At 38.0% G+C, this 20,908-nt stretch overlaps 1 protein-coding gene across 1 annotated transcript; it reads left to right on the forward strand.

Moving 5' to 3' along the window:
* Positions 1–1,861: 1,861 nt before the first annotated feature.
* On the forward strand, positions 1,862–3,317 carry LOC121979515 (WD repeat-containing protein DWA2-like). The gene is made up of 5 exons (XM_042531506.1): positions 1,862–1,943; positions 2,024–2,107; positions 2,174–2,306; positions 2,919–3,030; positions 3,143–3,317. Exons 1-5 carry the CDS (start codon positions 1,896–1,898, stop codon positions 3,315–3,317), a joined length of 552 nt encoding a protein of 183 aa, XP_042387440.1. The 5' UTR covers positions 1,862–1,895.
* The last annotated feature ends 17,591 nt before the right edge of the window (positions 3,318–20,908 follow it).

Raw genomic sequence — 20,908 nt, forward strand, 5'->3', positions numbered from 1 at the left:
AAGAGGGGATGAGCAGACCAAGTCTCATCATCCTAAGAGAAGGATTAGAGATAATATGGGTAGGAGTTATCGGTGTCTTACCTCTCTCAAGAGAAATGGACGCCAGAACCAGAGGAGTTTGCACAAAAGTACCAAAAAGATCGCCAAAGGAGGCATCCTCAGTAAGCTTTGGCTTTTTGACTAAGGCAATAAAAGGCTCTTCTTCTTCCTCTTCTATGGCTGCGACAGCCCCTACCTGTCGCTCCTCTTCGGATAGCAAGCCCAAGGTGGAGGAATTAGGATTAGCCCGGCGAGCTCGCAACCACTTTTCTCCAAGATTATTAACAAAAGACTTAGTCATAGTAGGATTCTTGTACATAAAAGCTGGAAGACGAGCATCAGCTGAAACACAGGAATTAAACACCATTATAAAAGAGATATATTAATCAGTAAATGCAAAGTGAAATGTTTATACGTACCAAAAGAGCCATCCAAGGGAGTGTCAATATTGCCAATCTCAAAAGGAAGCATCAAACCCTCTACAATTAGATGCGGTAAGCTGAATTTTGCTACCCTCAGTTTAGAGAGGGCAAAGGCAACAGAGGGATCATTAAGAAGATTATGGGTACTAGGAATCGGAGGTAGATCATATATCCATTGAATGGGAAACGGAGGAGGAGAAGGGAGACGCATATAGAAAAATTTGTGATACCATTCCCCCTGAGGAGGAATTCGGTTGAATAAAATGGCCTTGGGACGAGATTGGAATTTGAAAACACCAACATCTACTTGACGAGGAATAAAGAAGTGATGGAAAAGACGAGGAGATAAGGGAAAATCTAACGGTTTAGATACCCCGATAAAACCCATAAGGATAGAAAAGGACTGAGGGATAAACTGATTGAGCGAAATGTTAAAATAAAGGCTAACGTTAGAAAAAAAAGGGTGAAGAGGAAATTGAAAACCGTGTAGGACTTGATCTCAGAAGATAGATATACACCCTAAAGGAGGAAGATGTGGACTATCCAGCGGAGTAGGACGAGCTATATAAGAAGGAAAACCATAAGTCGCCTTCAAATCCACCTCTTCTGTCTCTATAAGGTTGGAAACACACGAAAGAAACCACGCAGGAGGAGAAGTTGCCATAGTGAAATAGTAGAAGGAAGAGGGATCAAGGGAGATGAAGAGAAAAGTGGAAAGCGGGAGAGAACTTCTTAAAACCCTTGTTTTCCTTTCGGTCCTGTGCTAAAACCCCCAAACAGAGATAGCAGAAGGAAACAAGAAAGGAAAAAAAATACTCAATCGTCATAAAGGGGTGGTAACATTAAAGGATAAAATCAAATTCTAAAAAAAAAAAAAAAGGAATGAATCCCGAGGAAGAGAGGTGAAGTTAAGTAATCTTCCTCGAAAAATGCGAAAAGTGTCCCTAGATATAATTTTAATTCTTAAGAAAGTTTGACGAATATAAAGAAAAACTGGTCAAGTACTATAAGTTTGGATTATTTGTCTAATAAACACTACAAGAAAAACTCTCATAGACATCGGTGGAACAACAACGATTTTAAGCAAAAACTGATGTCTTTGGGTATTTTACACCGGTTTTTCCAAAAACCGGTGTCTATGAGCGCAGATTTTCGCTCATAGACATCGGTTTTTTAGGCGATGTCTATAAGTGTCTTTTTTTCGTTAATAGACACCGATTTTAACAGCGGTTTTTAAAACCCGGTGTCTATGATAAAATAAAATAATTTAATTTTTCTACCCATACTTAGCCAAAATTTACAACACTTCACTCTTCCCTCCAAACTAAACCTATATTGCCCCGTCCACCCATACTTAGCCCTAAACCTATATCGTCGCGACGTACCACCACTTTCCTCCGGCGATCGGAAACCACCTTCCCTACTCGCGCCACAATGCGGGGGGCCTCCACCGGAATCGTCTACGGCGGCCTCAAGTACCAGGTCGCAACGACGGTAACCACTCCAACTCCTTTCTTCTTTGGAACTCTACTAATTCGTCTTCCTCTCCACTCCTCCCCCAGGCCCGATGCATCGCCGACGTTAAGGCCGACGTTGACCACACCAGCTTCCTCGCCGGAACTCTCAGCCTCAAAGAGGAAAACGAGGTTCATCTCTCTCGTCGATCTCGATCTATTGATTTTGTGGGTGATTTCGATGTTTTTGTTTATTAGGTGCATCTGATCCGACTTTCGCCGTCAGGATCGGAGCTCATATGCGATGGTCTCTTCTATCACCCAAACGAGATCTGGGATCTCAAGACTTGCCCATTCGATCCCAGGATTTTCTCTACAGTGTTCACTTCTGGTGAGTAAACGATGACTTGGAGCCGTAGTAACTTGGTCTTGAATTAATGGGTGGCAGTGTGTTCTTCAGAAATGTAGAATAGTAAGTAGGTGAGTGTTTCTGAATGCGAATAAGCTAAGCTAGATGACCCTTATGTTTAGTCTCGATGTAGTTCTGTAATTGGTTTTTTTCTAGGAAAGAAAGGAAATTTGTTTAACCACATAAGCTGTTCGAAAATGGAATGATAAATGTATGGTTTATTCACTCATGAGATTTAGCCTTGCATCATATATCTAACTTTTGAATCCTTTTTAATTTTGTGAATTATAGAAAAGGGACAGTATATACAGGTTTACATGAAAAAATCCTTTCAGGGGAAAATTTGTTCGTGGAGCTATAGTTTATTGTGGAAATATTTGTTATTTTGTTTATCTTGTTTAGCACTTCTCTCATTCTTGTTGTGTCTGAATGAGTTAAAACTCATACTCTGCCCTATGATATTTTTTGAGCACTTTTGTTTTCTATTTGAATGAAGTACAGTTATGCTAATACTTTTAGGGTATTGATCTTTTTCTGTGAAATGATTCCAGCCCTATCTGTGTTAAAACTAATAAAGTTTGCATTGAACTAAAGGTGAAGCATATGGGGCTTCTGTTTGGAAGATTCCTGAGCTCTATGGACAGTCGAATGCCCCACAACTCGAACAATTGGTCTCCCTTGACAAGCATTCTTTTAAGATCAAGTGGTAATCTCATTTTGGCATGTTTGTGTTTTCCAGTTTTTGCTGATATTAAAAGAAAAGAAGATACTTGGGCTCCAAGCACCTTTTAATGACTCCTTATTGGTATGCTTGTCAGCGTCCTTTGGTGGCCATCTGGGAAGCATGATAGACTAATCAGCATTGATGAAGGAAATCTTTTCCTTTGGAGTATAGATTCGTCCAATAAAGTAGCCAAGGTAAGCTCCTTAAAGAACCTTCTATTATCTTTAGAAAGACTAATGGTTGTGCTATTAGGTTCCTTTGTGATATGAATGATAAACCTTGTAATGTGATAGTTGTCTATTGCTTTAGGTTTATATTAGTATATTTCAGCTGATTGTAAAATTTTGAATCTGTTATATAGAAAAAAATTATGAGAAGACAATTCTAAAGCTTTACAAATTTATTTGTCAACTCATAATGTTGATGCTTTAAGCAGATTTAGTTTTGGTTTGCAGAAGCATCAGGTGCATGGTTTATAGTTTAAGGTATGAAGCATATACAACTTTCCAAGTTCTTGGCCATGGAAAATTAGATCTAGTCTCCCACCTAGGGAGAATAGAAACTTTTCTAGGCCATCAACAAAATTAAAGATCTTGCCGTAAGCATAGAGGGAAAAAGTCATGAAGAGAAGAAATCCTTGCTGGCTAAATGTGCAGCTACTACACTTTCTTCAAAGTTAATTGGTGGTGAGAAGGAGTTTTTTGCAAACATGGTTATGGAGGCTATCCTTGCAATTGGCAATGATGATAGGCTTAATTTGATTGGGATAATATGCGTTGCTGTGCACTTAATTAGCATGCGGGATGAGGTAAATGTGATAAAGTGTTGTCTAAATTTTGTGTACATTTAAAGTATGTCACATATCTAATATATATATGGTTGCATCTACATATGTAGAAGACCAGGAAGAAACAAGTTGACAACAGACAAGAGAAGTCTAAGTTACAATCGTCCAATGTGCCAAGACCCTTACACATCTTATATAGTTATTTTCAGCGTCTTGATGAAACAGAGAATGTGATTTTGGAATTAGTTCCTGATATATTTGGCATGGAGCGCACAGTCCATGTTAATTGCGATGACATATTTCCCTTTTGTGAATTGAAGCCAATCACAGACACTTGCATAGTTGTGTATATGTGGTAAGCTTTCAATTGAATTGGACTTTATTTATGTGTTTCATTAATTTAGATTTCATCATTTTTTTGGGATATTTTCCAATTGTAGGCATCTATATAGAAAGATGCAGGAAAAGATGTTGCTGTAGGATTTCAGATTGGTGGATCCAGTGCTTGTGGAATATGTACCATCAAGAAATCAGAATAGAGATTTCATCCAAGAACAGTTGAATAAAAGGGCTTGTTACTTAAGCAGTAGGCTAATTGGTACCTCATCTGGTCAATTGGTTGTTGTGTCATGCAACGTTGGGTGAGTAAGAATAACATTATATATCACTCTCACTTGCATATTTTGAGAACTTGCAAGATGCATATATATACTAATTATATTTCTTTGTGTAGTTTTCACTGGATTTTGACTATCATCAATGTTGAGAAGGAGATTATTTTTTTGTTGGATCCTCTTAGTCACCGCATTCGTGATCAAGATTGGAAATATGTTGTCAACATGTAAGTTTTTTTGCTTATTTTCTTACCTTTGTTGAAACATGTAAGTATTTTGATGTGGCAATACAATTCCCACGGGTTATATGCATGAAGGGCCTTGAAAATGTATAATGCGGAGGCTAGAAGGAAAGGGAAAAAACAACCAACATGGGTAGTTGTCAAGGTATGTCCTTTTGATTAGCAACTGTTTCACTATCCTTGAAGGGGTTATTCCAATATTTCTTTTTTAACATAGGCTCCTCAACAACCGGATGCGGAGCAATGCCGTTTTTATATCATGCGATATATGAAAGATATAATTGAAAATTTTGGAGTTGACTACAAGGATTCACTTCCAGCAATGGTAATAATACAATATTTTCCATTTTGCATATAAGTCCTAAAGATAATTTGTTGCATTTTCCAACACTGTTTCAGTATCATAATTGATACAAACTCATTGATTTTGATTGATTATGAACGTCTCTTAGCTTTTGAGATCTTGCTGCTGCTATGCTTTTCCCCTGGTGCTTGATGTGTTTCTATGTTACAATGATTTTTTTGTGAACAACCGGATGCTTTTCCCCTGGTGATTTTGATAATTTCTATGCTTTTCCCCTGGTGCTTGCTATGATTTTTTTGATACAAACCAGATGTTATGCTTTTGTTATAATGATTTTTTTGATACTAACCGGATGCTATGCTTTTGTTACAAACCAGATACTAGATGGAGACTAAATGATTGGCTAAGAAGAAAGGAATTAGAGATTAGGAGCTGCATGAGTAGAGTGGCTGGATAAGCTATCGTAAATGGTAACCTTAGGATTAAAGTATTGATTACATTTTTTTTATTCATGGGTGCCTGTGGATATTTGAACCTGCTCAACTTCCTCTAAATATCTAACACATTGATACTCGAATTTAACCTAACCTATTAAGATAAATGGGTAATCAAACCTAAAGAAGAAAATTGATATGAGTAATAAAGAAGAAATCTCAAATTGAGGCATGGTTGGACTGGTTTTATTGTTAAGCTCAAGGGCCCTAGCCTCAGATTGCAACCAGGAGCATAATCACTCTTGCTGATAGGTGAATTACAAACACTTGACTTTGCAAGTAAGCAAGTAGCTGACTTACCTGGGCCCTCTTTTAAATTTTTTTATTAGATTTGTAGTTTGTGTATGCTACTATATTTCAGATAGTTTCTTTTCCATTTTTCCTTGTTGAACATTCTTTTGATATGTATGTTATATTTTATTTATTTACATACAATTTTATTCATTGTTTCTAAAAGCTAACCAATATACGCTTTTACATAAAACCCTTAAATTAGACCTCATTTTGAAAAGCTTTCTATTAAGACCACAATAAACTTTCTTTCACATTAGGAAGCCCTGTCAAACTGGGCAATGAAGGGGTGGCTGGCTTATTTATATGTATTATAGATGCGATCATGAAGTTTCATCAGTTGAAAATTTGAAATTCTGGTCACCAAAATGGAATTAGATTTTCTGTACTTTATTTGTTTGATTTCCTGATCATCTGAATTCCACGGACAGCTAAATCTGAAGAGGGAATTGGATTAAGGAGTTGAAATTGAAAAGGATAGCGTGATGGTTTTCCATTACGGATTGACAGTAGGACCTAGAATCAAATAACTTGGTACCTAACCGCCTTATATACCAAGTATAAATTTTATTCTTTATTGCTCATATCAATTTTATTATTTAAGAAGGCAGCTGCCTTCTTGCCGCATTCCTTGCTGCTGTGGTTGGTAGCAGAAATCACAGAAAATAGGGGGCTTAGTGCAGGATATTCAGGATACCAAGATGGCATCAGAGGTAGTACAATAAATAGTATATCTCTTCATCAGAGGTAGCTTTGTTCTTCTATGCTTCCTTCACTGGATTTGTTGTGTAGTCATATTTCTTTGTTCAACCATTATCATGCCTAGTAAGTTGTTGTATGATGCTGTCGGTTCTTATCAATCTGTACACTTGAATTAGAATGAGCAAATTATCTATGTTATATTCTAAGCAGCATATACTAAGTGTCATATATGAAAGTTTTAGATTCTATGTTATATTCGTTATCTTCCACAGCAACCTTTAAAAACTCAGTATTCTATTTTATTTGATACATGTGCACATTTGTTTTAGTTATTTGACATATGGTTGATTTATATGTTTTTACAGTTTACAAATCTCAAGTACTCCAGAGTTGAAATTGATAAAGTGCGGTTCGAGTGGGCTGAATGCATGCTAGATTACATTTGAAGTGCGGTTCTACCTTGATGTGTTAAAAGAATGTTCTACCTTGATTTTGATATCTATTAGCTAGCTTTTGATGTAAAAAGAATGTTTGGGTATTTTATGGATACTGTTGTAAGAAGATTATTTATATAATTTGTGAATATTTGTGTATTTTATGGATATTGTTGAATGAAGAATATTTGTATAATTTGTGAATATTTGTATTTTTTTTTATTATTGTCGGTTTTTCATTATTTCGGAAATCCAATTTATGCTGTTAAAAAATATACATATTACATCGGTTTTCCACCGCTGCAAAACCGGTGTTATTAACTAATATTACATTGGTCATTTACCGCTGCCAAAACTGGTGTTATTAACATACAATATTACATCGGTTTTACACCGTTGATGAAACGGTGTTGTTAAGTGATACTACACCGGTTAATAACCGATTCGAAGACCGGTGTCGTTAAGTGATACTACACCGGTTTTAACCCGATGTCTAAAATGACAGACTTTTAACATCGGCTTCATAGACATCGGTCGAAAATGAAATAGACACCGGTGGAAAATCGATGTCTATGAGGGTTTTTGTTGTAGTGAAAAAATCCAAAGGGATATAATAAGACCAGGCAAAAGTTGGGTACAATGCATTAGTTAATAGACGGGACCTGGTTAAAGGATATCGGACGAGATTCATAAATATGAATCGGTCAATCATAATAGATCGGCCGAGATAGATGCAATTCAAATATGTCGACCAAAGGCTTATCATGATAAGTCAAATGGAATACACAATGATAAAACCATATGAAATTTGGTTAATACATAAGATGACACACATAGATACGAGCATAAATCAATAAAGTAGAACAAATCGACCGATATTGAGAATATTGCAATAGGACGGTACTAGAGCGAACGAGACAGAATTAATCTATAAAATATCGGATGGTATTTATCCAGCATTGATATATACCGCCTGGTCATGATGAAACAGTCTAAATAGATAAACATAATAATATGTTGGGTGAGGTTTTATGATGACCAGCCAAGCGACATTTAACATATTTAAACAAAATAGATGATCGTCATAAGGAAGAGTAAATTTAACAATAAAAAGGGATAATCAACTTTACATGAGTTCGCTAGATTGTCATCAAAGAGTTTTGGTCCCCCTTTATAGGGATTCGAATTTAAATAAGAAAAGAAAGTCATACTAAGGTCAGCTGAGGGAATAGATCAGGAGGCTTGTCCTCAATAAGTTTGCGACGATTCAGGAAGTGAGGAGGAGGATCGCGAGATAAGTAGTTTTCCTCTCGCAATTACTGAATCGCCCCTTTAGCTCCCGCAGTAAAGGCCGCTAAGATTGACTTCACGATCGGCCTATTGAATTCAGGAGATTCAATCATGATGGTGGCCCGTTCCTTGTAACGAGTATCTTCGTTCGCCTTGTAGACCACCAGAGCCGTTTGGGAAGTCTTCAGTTCGTTTTCTTTGACAGAAACTTCGGTTTTAACTGAATTAAGGGAGGTGTTCAAGGAAGTTATTTCATCTTCCTTCAGCTGCAGGACTTTGAGTTTTTCATTCAATTCTGCTTCATAATCAACCTTTAGTTCGCCAATTTTGGAAGTTAATTCTTGGTTAAGATCCGCAGCTGATTGGAATTGTGCTTGAAGACTTTCAATCTGAGCTTCAAGTTGCTTCTTGGCAGCAGTGGAAAATGAGGCAGAAGATAATTCAGTAACCTGTTGTCTCAGCTTATCATTCTCAGATCTCAGCTTCTTGTTATCGCTGTATAAATTGTGCATCAACCGAGATAAGCCCATGTTTTCTATCCATCGCTAGAAATATAATAAGGGGCCATGAGATAATCTCTAAGAAATAGAAAGTAGACGTTAGTAAACATACCTGATTCTCATTATGGAAGAAACGATCAATTATTTCGGGAGTAGTGAGTTCTTCAAAAATGGGACGAACTTCATCCCAAGCGCTGGAGAAAGAACCTCCTAGCAATATGGGGAGGACAGGAATAGTAGAAGAACCAGCAGAGAAGGAGGAAGTAGGAATAGATGGAGGAGCAAAGACTAAATAAGAAGAAGGTGAGGAGGGTAAAGATCCGGACGCTAGAATAGACAATGGAAAGGTGAAAGAGACATCGCCAGAAGCATTGGCATTGGAGAAAGGTGAGGCAGGAAAACTAAGAGAAGGGTAAAGTTCAGCCAACGTAGGCTCATCAGAAGGAAGGTCAGCAGGAACAAAACCTTCTGAAACCCGTTCGTCAGCAGGAAGGATAAGCCTCCTTTTTGACGGAGGAACCCTGGTAAGTTTGCGCCCCGGACGCTTGCCGATAGCAATTTCAGCTATCGATTTACTTGGGCTACCAGAAGACATGAGTTCAATGATAGGAAGAGGGGCGGATGATGAGGTAGCAGCAGCCACTGGAGAAGTAATAGCGGGTAAAGAACAGCAGAGATTTCTATTGGAAGACCTTCAGGAACCTCAATAACTCCCTAAGAGCTGGGCACCCCAGCTAAAGGAGCCGGCTCTTCGATTGAAGGTGGCGGAGTAATAGTAGCCAGAAGCTCTTTTTCTTTGGCACGAATTGCGTCCTCCTCCAGACGTAGTTCTTCATCAATCAAAGTGTCATAAAAGCTCTCCACTACATAGAAAAGAAAAATAGTTTAGTTAGTTAAAATCAACAAGAAAGAAACAAGGTTTTACCTAAAGTGACTTGTGTATCAGGTTTAACGGGGCTTAGGCCGAACAAGTATAGAAGATCGACTCTCAGCCACTTGGGAATTGAAAGTCGACGATTTACAACTTTTCACAATAAATAGGAAAAGAATAATGGAGATGGAATTCTCTGATATCAGGCAAAGAGGGTAAGGAGGATTTCCAAGCATAAGACCAAGGAATGGGTCCGGGAAACTTTATGAAGAAAAAGCGGGATTTCCAAGCTTTAAGTGACGAGGGCATATCCTCAAAAAGAACCATTTTAGTTCGTGACTGGAACAAGAAAACACCAGGTTCCGAACACTTGGGATAAGAAAACATGAAGAAATTTTGAGGAGTAGGAGGAATATCTTGCAGACGAAATAACATGTAAGCAGCACATAGATAACGAAAGGCGTTGGGGGCAAATTGTTGTAGAGGAATATCATAATACTGGCTTATTTTGATCAAGAAAGGAGGAATGGGAAACCTTAAACCTCCTATCAACTGATCCTTGAAAAAAGTCACGCAATTAGCAGGAGGACGATGAGGACGATCATCTGGTTTTGGGATTATGATGCCATACTCCCGGGGAATTTCATATTAACGACGGATGGTGAGCCTAGCACTTTTATCAAAGGAAGAAGACATGTGGACTTACCAGGGAGCAATTGCTTCCTCAGCCATAGACAAGAGTAGATGCTAGCAAAACAACAGATTACTTACTGAAAGCAAGAAAGGAGATCGCCGAGAAACGATGAGCACGAGGTTTGGTCAAAAACTGCAGCAAGAGAAGAATGCTAAGGTAAGAAAAGAAGAGACAAAGTTGAAAAGAAGACAAAGGGTTTAGGGTTTGAAAAACACACAGCCGTCATCAGATCAAAACGTTTTTATCTCAGCAAACGCTAAGGATCATAGGAAAAAGGCAAAGGCATACATGACGTGGCAGTAAGAGAAAGTATGTGTCATACAGTCATAAAGAAACATTTATACTAGATGTGACAGATCGGATCACGCTGGGGTTGGTAACACCTCGTTGTACGCTTCCAACATTCTCTCACCCGAGGTAGAGCCAATCACCAATCAGGAAGTATTGAAAGGAGACGTAATTAACTAGGAATAATAAAGGAAGAGAGATTGATTTTGACTAAGTCCAGGCTAAGGACAAGAACATTTAAGGATAGCGATTTAGGCGAATAACAGATTTTAAATTAAATACAAACTGGCGTTGATCAAGATAATTTTATATCGGCGGACATAACTTCTGCTATGTTAGACAAGTATAACATTGGTTTAAATAACATTGTTTGCGATCAACAAGCTAATATTGGTCAGTATAATGTTAGCTATAAGAAAGTATTCCAGCGGTCAAGATAGCTGTGGCCATGATAAATGAAAAATATTTGTCGAGATAACGAAACATAGGATATACGAAGGGGTAATGAGCACAACATCACCTTTATTCTTATGAATTAGAAGGATTCAATAGAGTTACTCGATTCAATATAAAAGATTGTTGTTACACTTAGAATCTGGTCAAGTACAGAACATTACATTTCCCCTCAGAACATTAAACCTCACACAGATAACAAAAATTAGAAACATAAGCTCTTGAGATGCTTAGAAAATTTCAGTCCCACTGGAGTCAAACTTACCATGGAGCAGAAGTGGAAACATTTTACCTAATGCAGAGGAAGCTCGTCCAAGCTTGTCAAGGCGCACAAGTGGTAATATTTTGCCCCGGATGAAGAAAACTATGAAGCAGAAAGACTCAAGGGAAAGGGGAAGGGGATGGATCTATTTAGACCATGATGAAAAGGTGACTGAAAAAGCCTCTCCCCTGTTCGAGCCCTGGAGATCTGCAACTAGAGCAACCAATCCTAGCCCAAGGGCAACATGGGCTAAGCGTTTGTAGCAACATCCATGAGCTATTTAGCTGGTCCTCCATGAGTAACAAAAACCTGTCTGAAGTTTCTTGAGACTTCAGAGCATTGGCATCTTTGGATGAAAATTCTAGACCTCGAGAAACGTCATTTTTTGGGAAGGTTTCTTGAACCCTAGAGTTAGCCGAAGTAAAAACTTGAATAAACTCATATATAGATCTTGCCTTGTCCAACAAAAGTTGCCCCCAAAGAGGGGGATCCAAGGCCATACTCTTAACAGGAAAGACCAGCAGGGAAGGAAAAGAACTGAGGTGGATGATGAACAAAGAGAGGGTTATAACACTATTTAAAGGATCAAAGGACCCAAGGAATCACTGTACCAAGGTTCACGGGATCACTGTACTCAGGTTCACAAGATAGCTGTACATAAAATCTGTAAGGTCATCTCAGTACCTGCGGCAAAGTCAAGGGTAGGAAAAAAAAAACAAAATCAGACTTGTGTCTAGTCAGCCGTCTACACCTCCTTCGACTAGACTTGAAGGGAAGGCTAGTGATATGGGTTAGGTTTCATGGATCCCCGATAAGGAGGGAAGAGGAGATAACCAAGTGGAGAAGATAGACCGATATTGGCCGGATATGCCTCCAAGGGGGCAAACCCATATCGATCAGCATATACCTCAAAGGAGGTAGGCTAATATCGGCCAGGATATACCTCAAAGGAGGTAAGCCAATATCGATCAAGACATACTTTCAGGAAGGAAGACCAATATCGGCCGGGATATGCCTCCAAGGAGGCAGACCCACATCGATCAGCATATACCTCAAAGGAGGTAGACCAATATCGGCCAGGATATGCCTCCAAGGAGGCAGACTCACATCGATTAGCATATACCTCAAAGGAGGTAGACCAATATCGGCCGGGATATACCTCCAAGGAAGCAGACCCACATCGATCAGCATATACCTCGAAGGAGGTAGGCTAATATCGGCCGAGATATACCTCAAAGGAGGTAGGCCAATATCGATCGAGATATACCTTCAGAAAGGAAGCCCAATATTGGCCGGAAGAGGCCTCCAAGGAGGCAGACCCATATCAATCAGCATATACCTCAAAGGAGGTAGGCTAATATCGGCCAGGATATACCTCAAAGGAGGTAGGCCAATATCGATCGAGACATACTTTCAGGAAGGAAGACCAATATCGGCTGGGATATGCCTCCAAGGAGGTTGACTCACATCGATCAGCATATACCTCAAAGGAGGTAGGCTAATATCGGCCGGGAGATACCTCAAAGGAGGTAGACCAATATGGGTTGAGACATACCTTTAAGAAAGAAAGCCAGATACCGGCTAAACTGAATAATATCTGGAAAAGATACTTGATAAAAATTACATACTTGATAAAACATAGCCAAATGCTAGCTGGGATAATGAACGTAAAGGAGCACGAACGGGCATTGCCCAAGGAGCCTCATGAGAGGTAATAGTAATTGATCAAACATAATTAAGCTTAACCCCGATCAACACAAGAAACATTAGTATATTAAGCTATCTTTGATGTAGCAAAAATAGGAGGGGCGAGTAGGAAGGATAGAAACACTTTGAAAAAGAACTGGTGAGATAGAAGAGAAGGAATATTTCGAATAAAGTAGTTCCTGAAGATATTTGCAGTATATGATTGTATAACCAGTGTTATATATTTTCATGGGAAATGTGTTTTTAGACCATTTTGTAGGTACTAGACGACAAAGAAGGTACATCTGGGGTACGAAGAAGATTCCTTAAAAAGTCATTTACCACAAGTACACAACTTACGTCATCTCATAACAAACTCTAACACACCGGGGTCCACTTCATGACTACGGAGGTTATATGAAGTGGTATAAAAAGGGAAATCCTCTCCGTTGGCTGGGTAACTTCACATCATTGCGCACATTGATAACCCTAATTTTTCAACTACTGTTCATCTTCTTCCTCCCTCCTCCACATTGAGAAAGAGATCACTGACTTGAGCGTCGGAGGGCCTAGCCAGGGATTCTCACCCTAGTCTTAGGTCACTGACAGTAGTGTTGGTTGGTCTCTTGTGCGCAGGAAGCCTTGGGAGCTCCGAATCTGGGTGTTCTTTGATCGGATCTCTTCATCGCCATTGGTATCTTGTATCGAGAGGGCACTCTTATGGCTTCATCTTCTTGGATCTGCTTTGGGTTTCTCGGATCGGCGTCCCATAGGTATTATTCTCCATCAGCAGTAGGTTTTTTTCTCCCGGCTCTCTGTTTTGTCCAGCTTCTTAGACAAGATCAGTCAGTATAAAAAGAAACAACCTCAAATGGTCCTGCTCAATACACTGAGAGTGTATTAGTGTAATTTTATAGTTAAGATTAGTGAATACCAAATTACACTATGACTATTCTAATGGTTTGTTTCTTTCCATCTTAGTCGTGAGCTACTTTTTATAACTTTTAAGGAACTGATAACATGATCTTCTGTGTGTGACACCACACACCATGTTATCTATAATATAAATTAATTGAACAACTACACTTAGCATATAAATGTAGACATTTAACCAATGTGATTCTTTATTTCAAAAATAAATGATTACAAAAAGCTAGGCTTTTAGTATACACTCTAACAAATGGTATGACAAATAACTAGTTCGGTACATAATAAGGCATGGTATGTCACTACCTCCGGGAACATAAATACACATGGCAATAATCAAGAGGGTATAAAACATAAATGCAGAATAAATAAAAAGCATGCAATAGGTATCATGTAGTGACATACTAAACAGAAATCAACATAACTATTATTGTAAGTTATAACCTACTAAGCATATCAGAATGACAATATCAAAAGATAAGTCAATGGTACCCACCTTAAAAAGAAGATCGTATCAAATCAATCTGATGTCGAGGCGCTCGTCTTGAATCAGAGTCCTGCATCAATCAATACATATATTTTATTTAGCTAAATTCATATGAATTAAATAGCTGAATAAATTCCCCAACCTAATTAGGATCCTTCAATCAAATCGGATCTCTGATTAAATCCCCCCAAATAATCTTTAATCATACAACCTTATCCGAATAGGTTTATACATGAATCATCAATCAACCCATCAACGAATCCTTGGAGTAAATCAACTTCCTAGTCATCATAAATCTCTTTTTATTCATTACCAATTGATCACTCATCCATAACTTGTCACAAGGACCTTAGATTAAGCATTCCCTAATCACCTTAGATTAGGCTAAACATAAATCCATTACCAAATCCAATAATATATATTCCACAATCAAAATTGCATTAGATCTATGCATAACCATCACCCAAGCATCTACTAGGGTTTAGTGATTACCTCCAAAGAAAGACAACAAGGTAGCTGCTACAAGGGGTAATCGGATCTGTCTTGCGATGAAAATGTACTGCAAATATGATGAAGTGGAGGCAATGAACCTCCCTGATGGAATCCCTCATGCAAGTTGGACCGAACACAACTATGTTGGGTTTTTCGGGCCGCAAAAACTGCTTTTTGCGTTGCGGAAACCCCGAAATTCCCATGCCACGGATCTGTGCAAAGAAATAAAATTTCATATATATATTTTCTAAGCCTAGATCTACTTTAGATCTACAAGATAAAGAGCTTTACCCTTGATGCGAAACCCTTCGCTTAATCCCGCTTGTCCAAAGTTTCCCGGATCTCGAGAGTGTCAAAGTAGACACTCCTCTATGTGTATCCACACAAGCAAGAGATGGAGAAAACCACACAAAAGGTGTGCTAGCACATTTGATGGTCACGGCAAGGAGGAAGAGAGGGAGAGAAGATGCATGGAGGAAGAAGATGATGGAGTTCCCACGCAAAATGAAACTCCTACCACACTAAAAGTGGCCGGCCACATTCAAGAAGGGGTTTTTAAACCCCATGGGATATCAAGAGTCACAACTCTTGATCTCCCTCATGATGTGGCACACACATGTGCTAATCTTGATGATGTGACACATCACCATTAGCCACTTAATGCCAACTCACCAATGAGGTGGCAAATGATCAAGTCAAACTTGACCCTACATCTTCCTCTCAAGTCAAGTCAAATTTGACCACTTCTCTCCCATGGTTGATCTAATCTAACCATTGGTTCAAGTCTATTTTAATTTAATGAATTTAGATTCATTGAATTAAATTAATTAAATGAGTCTAAGTCCAAATTAGACTCACTTAACACATGAACCAAATTGAGTCCAACTCAATTAGCCTAATTTGGATTACTCTTAATCCAATTTGGTTCATCACATGAACCTAATCCTTTAGGTTCATCAAATGAACCTAATCTCTATCTAATTGTCCTTTGTGTGTGACCCTATAGGTCCTTATAACATTGGCAATGCTCTTAAACCTATTTAGAAGCATAAGTAATGAGTGGTATCTAGCAAAACATCATTACTACCCAAGTTATAAGAATGTTGAGATCCAACATCACCTTGTGACTACTAATTGTGACTCTTCACAATATATGACAAGTGTCCTTCTATCCTTGACATCTAGATTGATCAATGTGAGGCATAGACCGTGTCATCCTCTAATTAATCTAAATCTTGAATCCCAAGTAGACTCACTCAATCAAATGAGCTCAATATCTCATATTGACTCATTTGGGCATGGCTATGCACTTCGTGGTCTCACTCTATCAAGAATATCGATATCACTCCCGTCATATAGGAGGGATAGATCCCATCTACATCACTCACATCCCTCCATATAATTTGTTACATACCTAGTAATCGCCTTTATAGTCCACCTAGTTACGGGTGACGTTTGACGAAGCCAAAGTACGTAACTCCTTATGTAGGGAACCATGGTGACTTCAGGTCCAAGGACTAGTAGTCATACTAATAGCCACATGAGAAAGTATATGACACTCATATAATGATCCATGATACTTTTTCATGGCGGGTCATTCAGTATACATTTTCCAATGCATACCCTTGTGTCAACTTGATATCTCTATATCCATGACTTGTGAGATCAAGTCATCGAGTTGACGTACATGCTAGTCTCATCGCATTAACATTGTCCTTGAATGCTAATACTTGACTAGGAATGATTAAGAGTAGTGTTCCCTATATCATCTCACTATCGATTCAACCAATCGATTGATATAGGTAAGAACCTTCTACTCAAGGAGCTATTATACTTAGTTATTTGGCACCAATACAAGTAAGTATAATACCCAAAACAAATGCCTTTATTTATATATAAGAATATGATACAACGAGTCCATACAACATTCATCAAATGATTGGCTCTATGGCTCTAACTAACAATCTCCCACTAGCACTAGTGCCAATCAGTATAGGCTCTAAGGCCTAATGACCTAGTGTGACCATCATCCTTTCTCTGTACCAAAGCCTTGGTCAAGGGATCTGCGATGTTAGCCTCTGTGGGTACTCTGCAAATCTTCACATCTCCTATCTCTATAATCTCTCGAATGAGATGGAAGCGCCGTAGTATGTGTTTGGTCCGCTGCTATGAGCGAGGTTCCTTAGCCTGTGCTACTGCTCCATTGTTGTCACAATAGAGCTCTATGGGGTCAGCTATGCTAGGAACCACCCCAAGCTCAGTAATGAACTTGCGGATCCAAACTTCCTCCTTTGCTTCTTCTGATGCAGCAATATACTTGGCCTCTGTTGTAGAATCAGCAACTGTGTCCTGATTCGAACTCTTCAAGCTCACAGCACCACCATTTATGCAAAACAAAAACCCTGACTGCGATTGATAATCATCCTGGTCGGTCTGGAAGCTAGCATCACTGTAACCCTTTACAGCTAGCTCATCATCGCCTCCATATATCAAGAAATATTCTTTAGTTCTTCTCAAGTACTTAAGAATATTTTTGACCGCTATCCAGTGACTTTCACCTGGATCTGACTGGTATCTGCTTGTCATGCTCAAAGCATACGAGACATCAGGACGAGTACATAGCATGGCATACATGATAGATCCTATGGCTGAAGCATAAGGTGTAACGCCCGCCCTTCATGTATGACGGGGTTACGGGAACATACATGCATATTAATTAATTTCTAAAGCAGCGGAAGTATTTATTTATATATTCTTTTATAATTTTATTTTACTTTTCTTTAAAACCCGAATAACTAATTATCTAAACATTTATAATCATATGAGCATGTTTAGCATAACTTTAAATTTAAGAAGTCATGATATCGATTTCTAACATAAGCATGAACAAGTAATAAGGAATCATGCAAAACATTCACATAAGGTAGGCATAGTTCATATCAAACTTAAGTTAACATAAGCGGGTCTTTTCCTTAGCCGAGCCACCACCACAAACATCTCTTGCCTCCCTGCTGCTCCCTTAGTTTATCCATCCTTTACCTTTATCTGTGGTACAAGGAAAGTAAACTATAAGCACATAGGCTTAGTAAGATCCTTTCCTACTCACAAAAACCATGTATCATAGCATAATCACATAAGCATATAGCATGAAGACATAATCATCTAAAACATCATATCATGTAAAAGAGCATCATAACATATCATATCATATCATTCTATATAAAAGCATCATGTCATACCTATCATATCATGGAAGAGCATCATGTCATATCATATCATATCATAACCTATCATGTTATGAAAGTATATGCAAGATGTCTTTCAAAACATGTGTCATGTCATGTGCAAGATGTCTTTAAAAAAACATCATATAAATACTTAAATATAATCTCAACATGAGGGCCCGGCTATGTACCACATAACAAAATGCGCGCAATCCCTAGGACGGGGTAACTAGTCCCGAACCTACTAGGGAACTAGGTCCGTACTACGTCCGTCGACCTAGGGGCGAACTAAGGAGCCCTTCCCTTGGACACTAAGATCCGGTACAAGCCACATAAAAAGTAAAATAGCATGTCTTATTTACTTATCATATCATGAAGAGTGCTCTTAGTCCCAATTAATAGGGAAACAACTCTTAGGCCTTTACTTGTCATATCATAAAGAGTGCTCTTAGTCCCAACAAAAAGGGAAGCATCTCTTAGGCCCTTACTTGTCATATTATAAAGCAAGCATACTTGTGCATATAGCCCATCATAAAAGTCATTATCATGCATAATTCATAAGCATACATAAGTGAGCATATAACATATCATAGGGAAACATAATCATGCATGGAAAAAAACATTAACTAGCATCTCCTAATTCATATCATAGCATGTGAGACACATAGTAAATCATAATTAGGGTCTCTAACCCTAATTCCATGAAGTGGCCGAAACATACAAGGTATTGAATCTAAGTTACAAGTAACATAAAAGCATATGAACCCTAAACCACTTCATAACACTTAACATAAAGAACATCATTATCATGTTTAGTTTAGGTTCTAAGCTTCCTAGGTCTTTTAATCCTATCATGGCCGAAACTTGCCAAACATAAATCTTGGTTACAAGTACATAAAAGCATATGAACCCTAAACCCATTTCATAACACTTATCATAAAGAACATCATTAGCATGTTTAGTTTAGGTTCTAAGCTTCCTAGGTCTTTGAATCCTATCATAGCCGAAACTTGCCAAACATAAATCTTGGTTACAAGTACATAAAAGCATATGAACCCTAAACCAATTTCATAACACTTATCATAAAGAACATCATTAGCATGTTTAGTTTAGGTTCTAAGCTTCCTAGGTCTTTTAATCCTATCATGGCCGTAACTTGCGAAACATAAATCTAGGTTACAAGTACATAAAAGCATATGAACCCTAGACCAATTTCATAACACTTATCATAAAGAACATCATTAACATGTTTAGTTTAGGTTTTAAGCTTCCTAGGTGTTTTAATCTTGTCATGGACGAATGTTTAAGGAGCATGAAACTAAGTCTAGGCAACATACAAGCATAAGAATATCAAGCTAACTTCATATCATATCATAAGGAAAACCATGAGCATATTAGATTTGATTTTAAGCTTTCTTAGACCTTTAATCTCATCATGACCGAAACCCTAAGTGGGATGCATCTAGGTTCTAAGTGTAACACCCATGAAATTATAAGATAAGTATATGGGTATTATTTTCTTTAGAGCATAGAAATAAAAAGGATAAGAGAAAAGGGAAAATAGAAACAAAAAAAAAAATAGAATAAGAAGAGGTGAGGTCAAGGATTGAACCTTGAACCTCCCACAAATAATGGAGATAAATTGATGTATGATAACCACTAGAATAATGAATAATATTTGGATAGAAAGGAATGAAAATTTAGTTAAAGATGAGAAGAAAATAAAAGAAAACTAAGCAAAAGAGCAAGAGAAAACCAAGTGGCTTACCTCCTCTTCCTCTTGGTTAAGAGAAGAAGCAAGCAAAAGGTAAATTGCCTACTTCCCTCCCTCTCTCTATTTTTCGTGGGAATTAAAGGAGTGGGGGAAAAGAGGAGTTGAGGGAATGAATGAAGACATGTTTCATTGGCAAAGGAATAAATAGATTGGGAGAAGAAAAACAAGAGATTAAATTCCTTTTTCTTCCTCCTTCTTTCTCCTTCCTCATTCTTCACCGAAACCAAGAGCCTTTCCCTCTCCTTATTCCAAAAGCTAAGCTAAGTTCCTCTCCAAGAAAACTAAATTTCGATAAGAAGCCTTCAAGTTCTATCCCTTCCAAGCAAAAGAAGCAAAAGGAGGTACAAGAAGAAGAAGCTTTCTCCTTCCTTGGCACTTAGGATATCTTTTTCCTTAAGAAAAACCACAAGCGAAAGGATGTAAGTTTCCCTCACCTGTGGTACAATAGCTTGTGTATTTTTCTATGAGATTTGGTTGCCTAAAAACCTAGGATACCTTCATGAAAATTTTGACCAAGACAAGACCAAAAAGAAAGATCTAGGAAATGTAAAGACCTAAATTTTGGCATGCTCAATAAGCTTCTTGTAACATGTATTTTATGGTAGGGATTTATCTAATGTTCATATGCTAGAATGTTGGTTAGAACTTAGAGTCATACCCCTAGACTCTCGGCCAAACATGAACAAAGGAAATAGGTAAGTTAAGACTCAAACCAAGCATGTTTCTTATTTTTGTTTATGATATGTGCCTCATGATGAGGAAGTTGTTAACATAATATGCTCATGCCTATATGATGATTAAACTTCATTCCATGCTCATATGTATTCGGCCATGATATGACTAGGGGCCTGGAAAAATTGTTAAACCTAAACTAATTATGTCATGATCCTCCTTAAGACAAGTTATGAAATTAATATGACATGCTCATGTTGTTCCTTGAAATAATTGCTATGAAATTTGTTTAGGGTTCTCATGCTTTTTATGACACTTGAACCCTAGTTTTAAGTCTTACAAGTTTCGGCCACAACATGTTTAAAGGCCTAG

The sequence above is a fragment of the Zingiber officinale genome, chromosome 5A (genome assembly GCF_018446385.1).
Source record: "Zingiber officinale cultivar Zhangliang chromosome 5A, Zo_v1.1, whole genome shotgun sequence".
Lineage (NCBI taxonomy): Eukaryota > Viridiplantae > Streptophyta > Magnoliopsida > Zingiberales > Zingiberaceae > Zingiber > Zingiber officinale.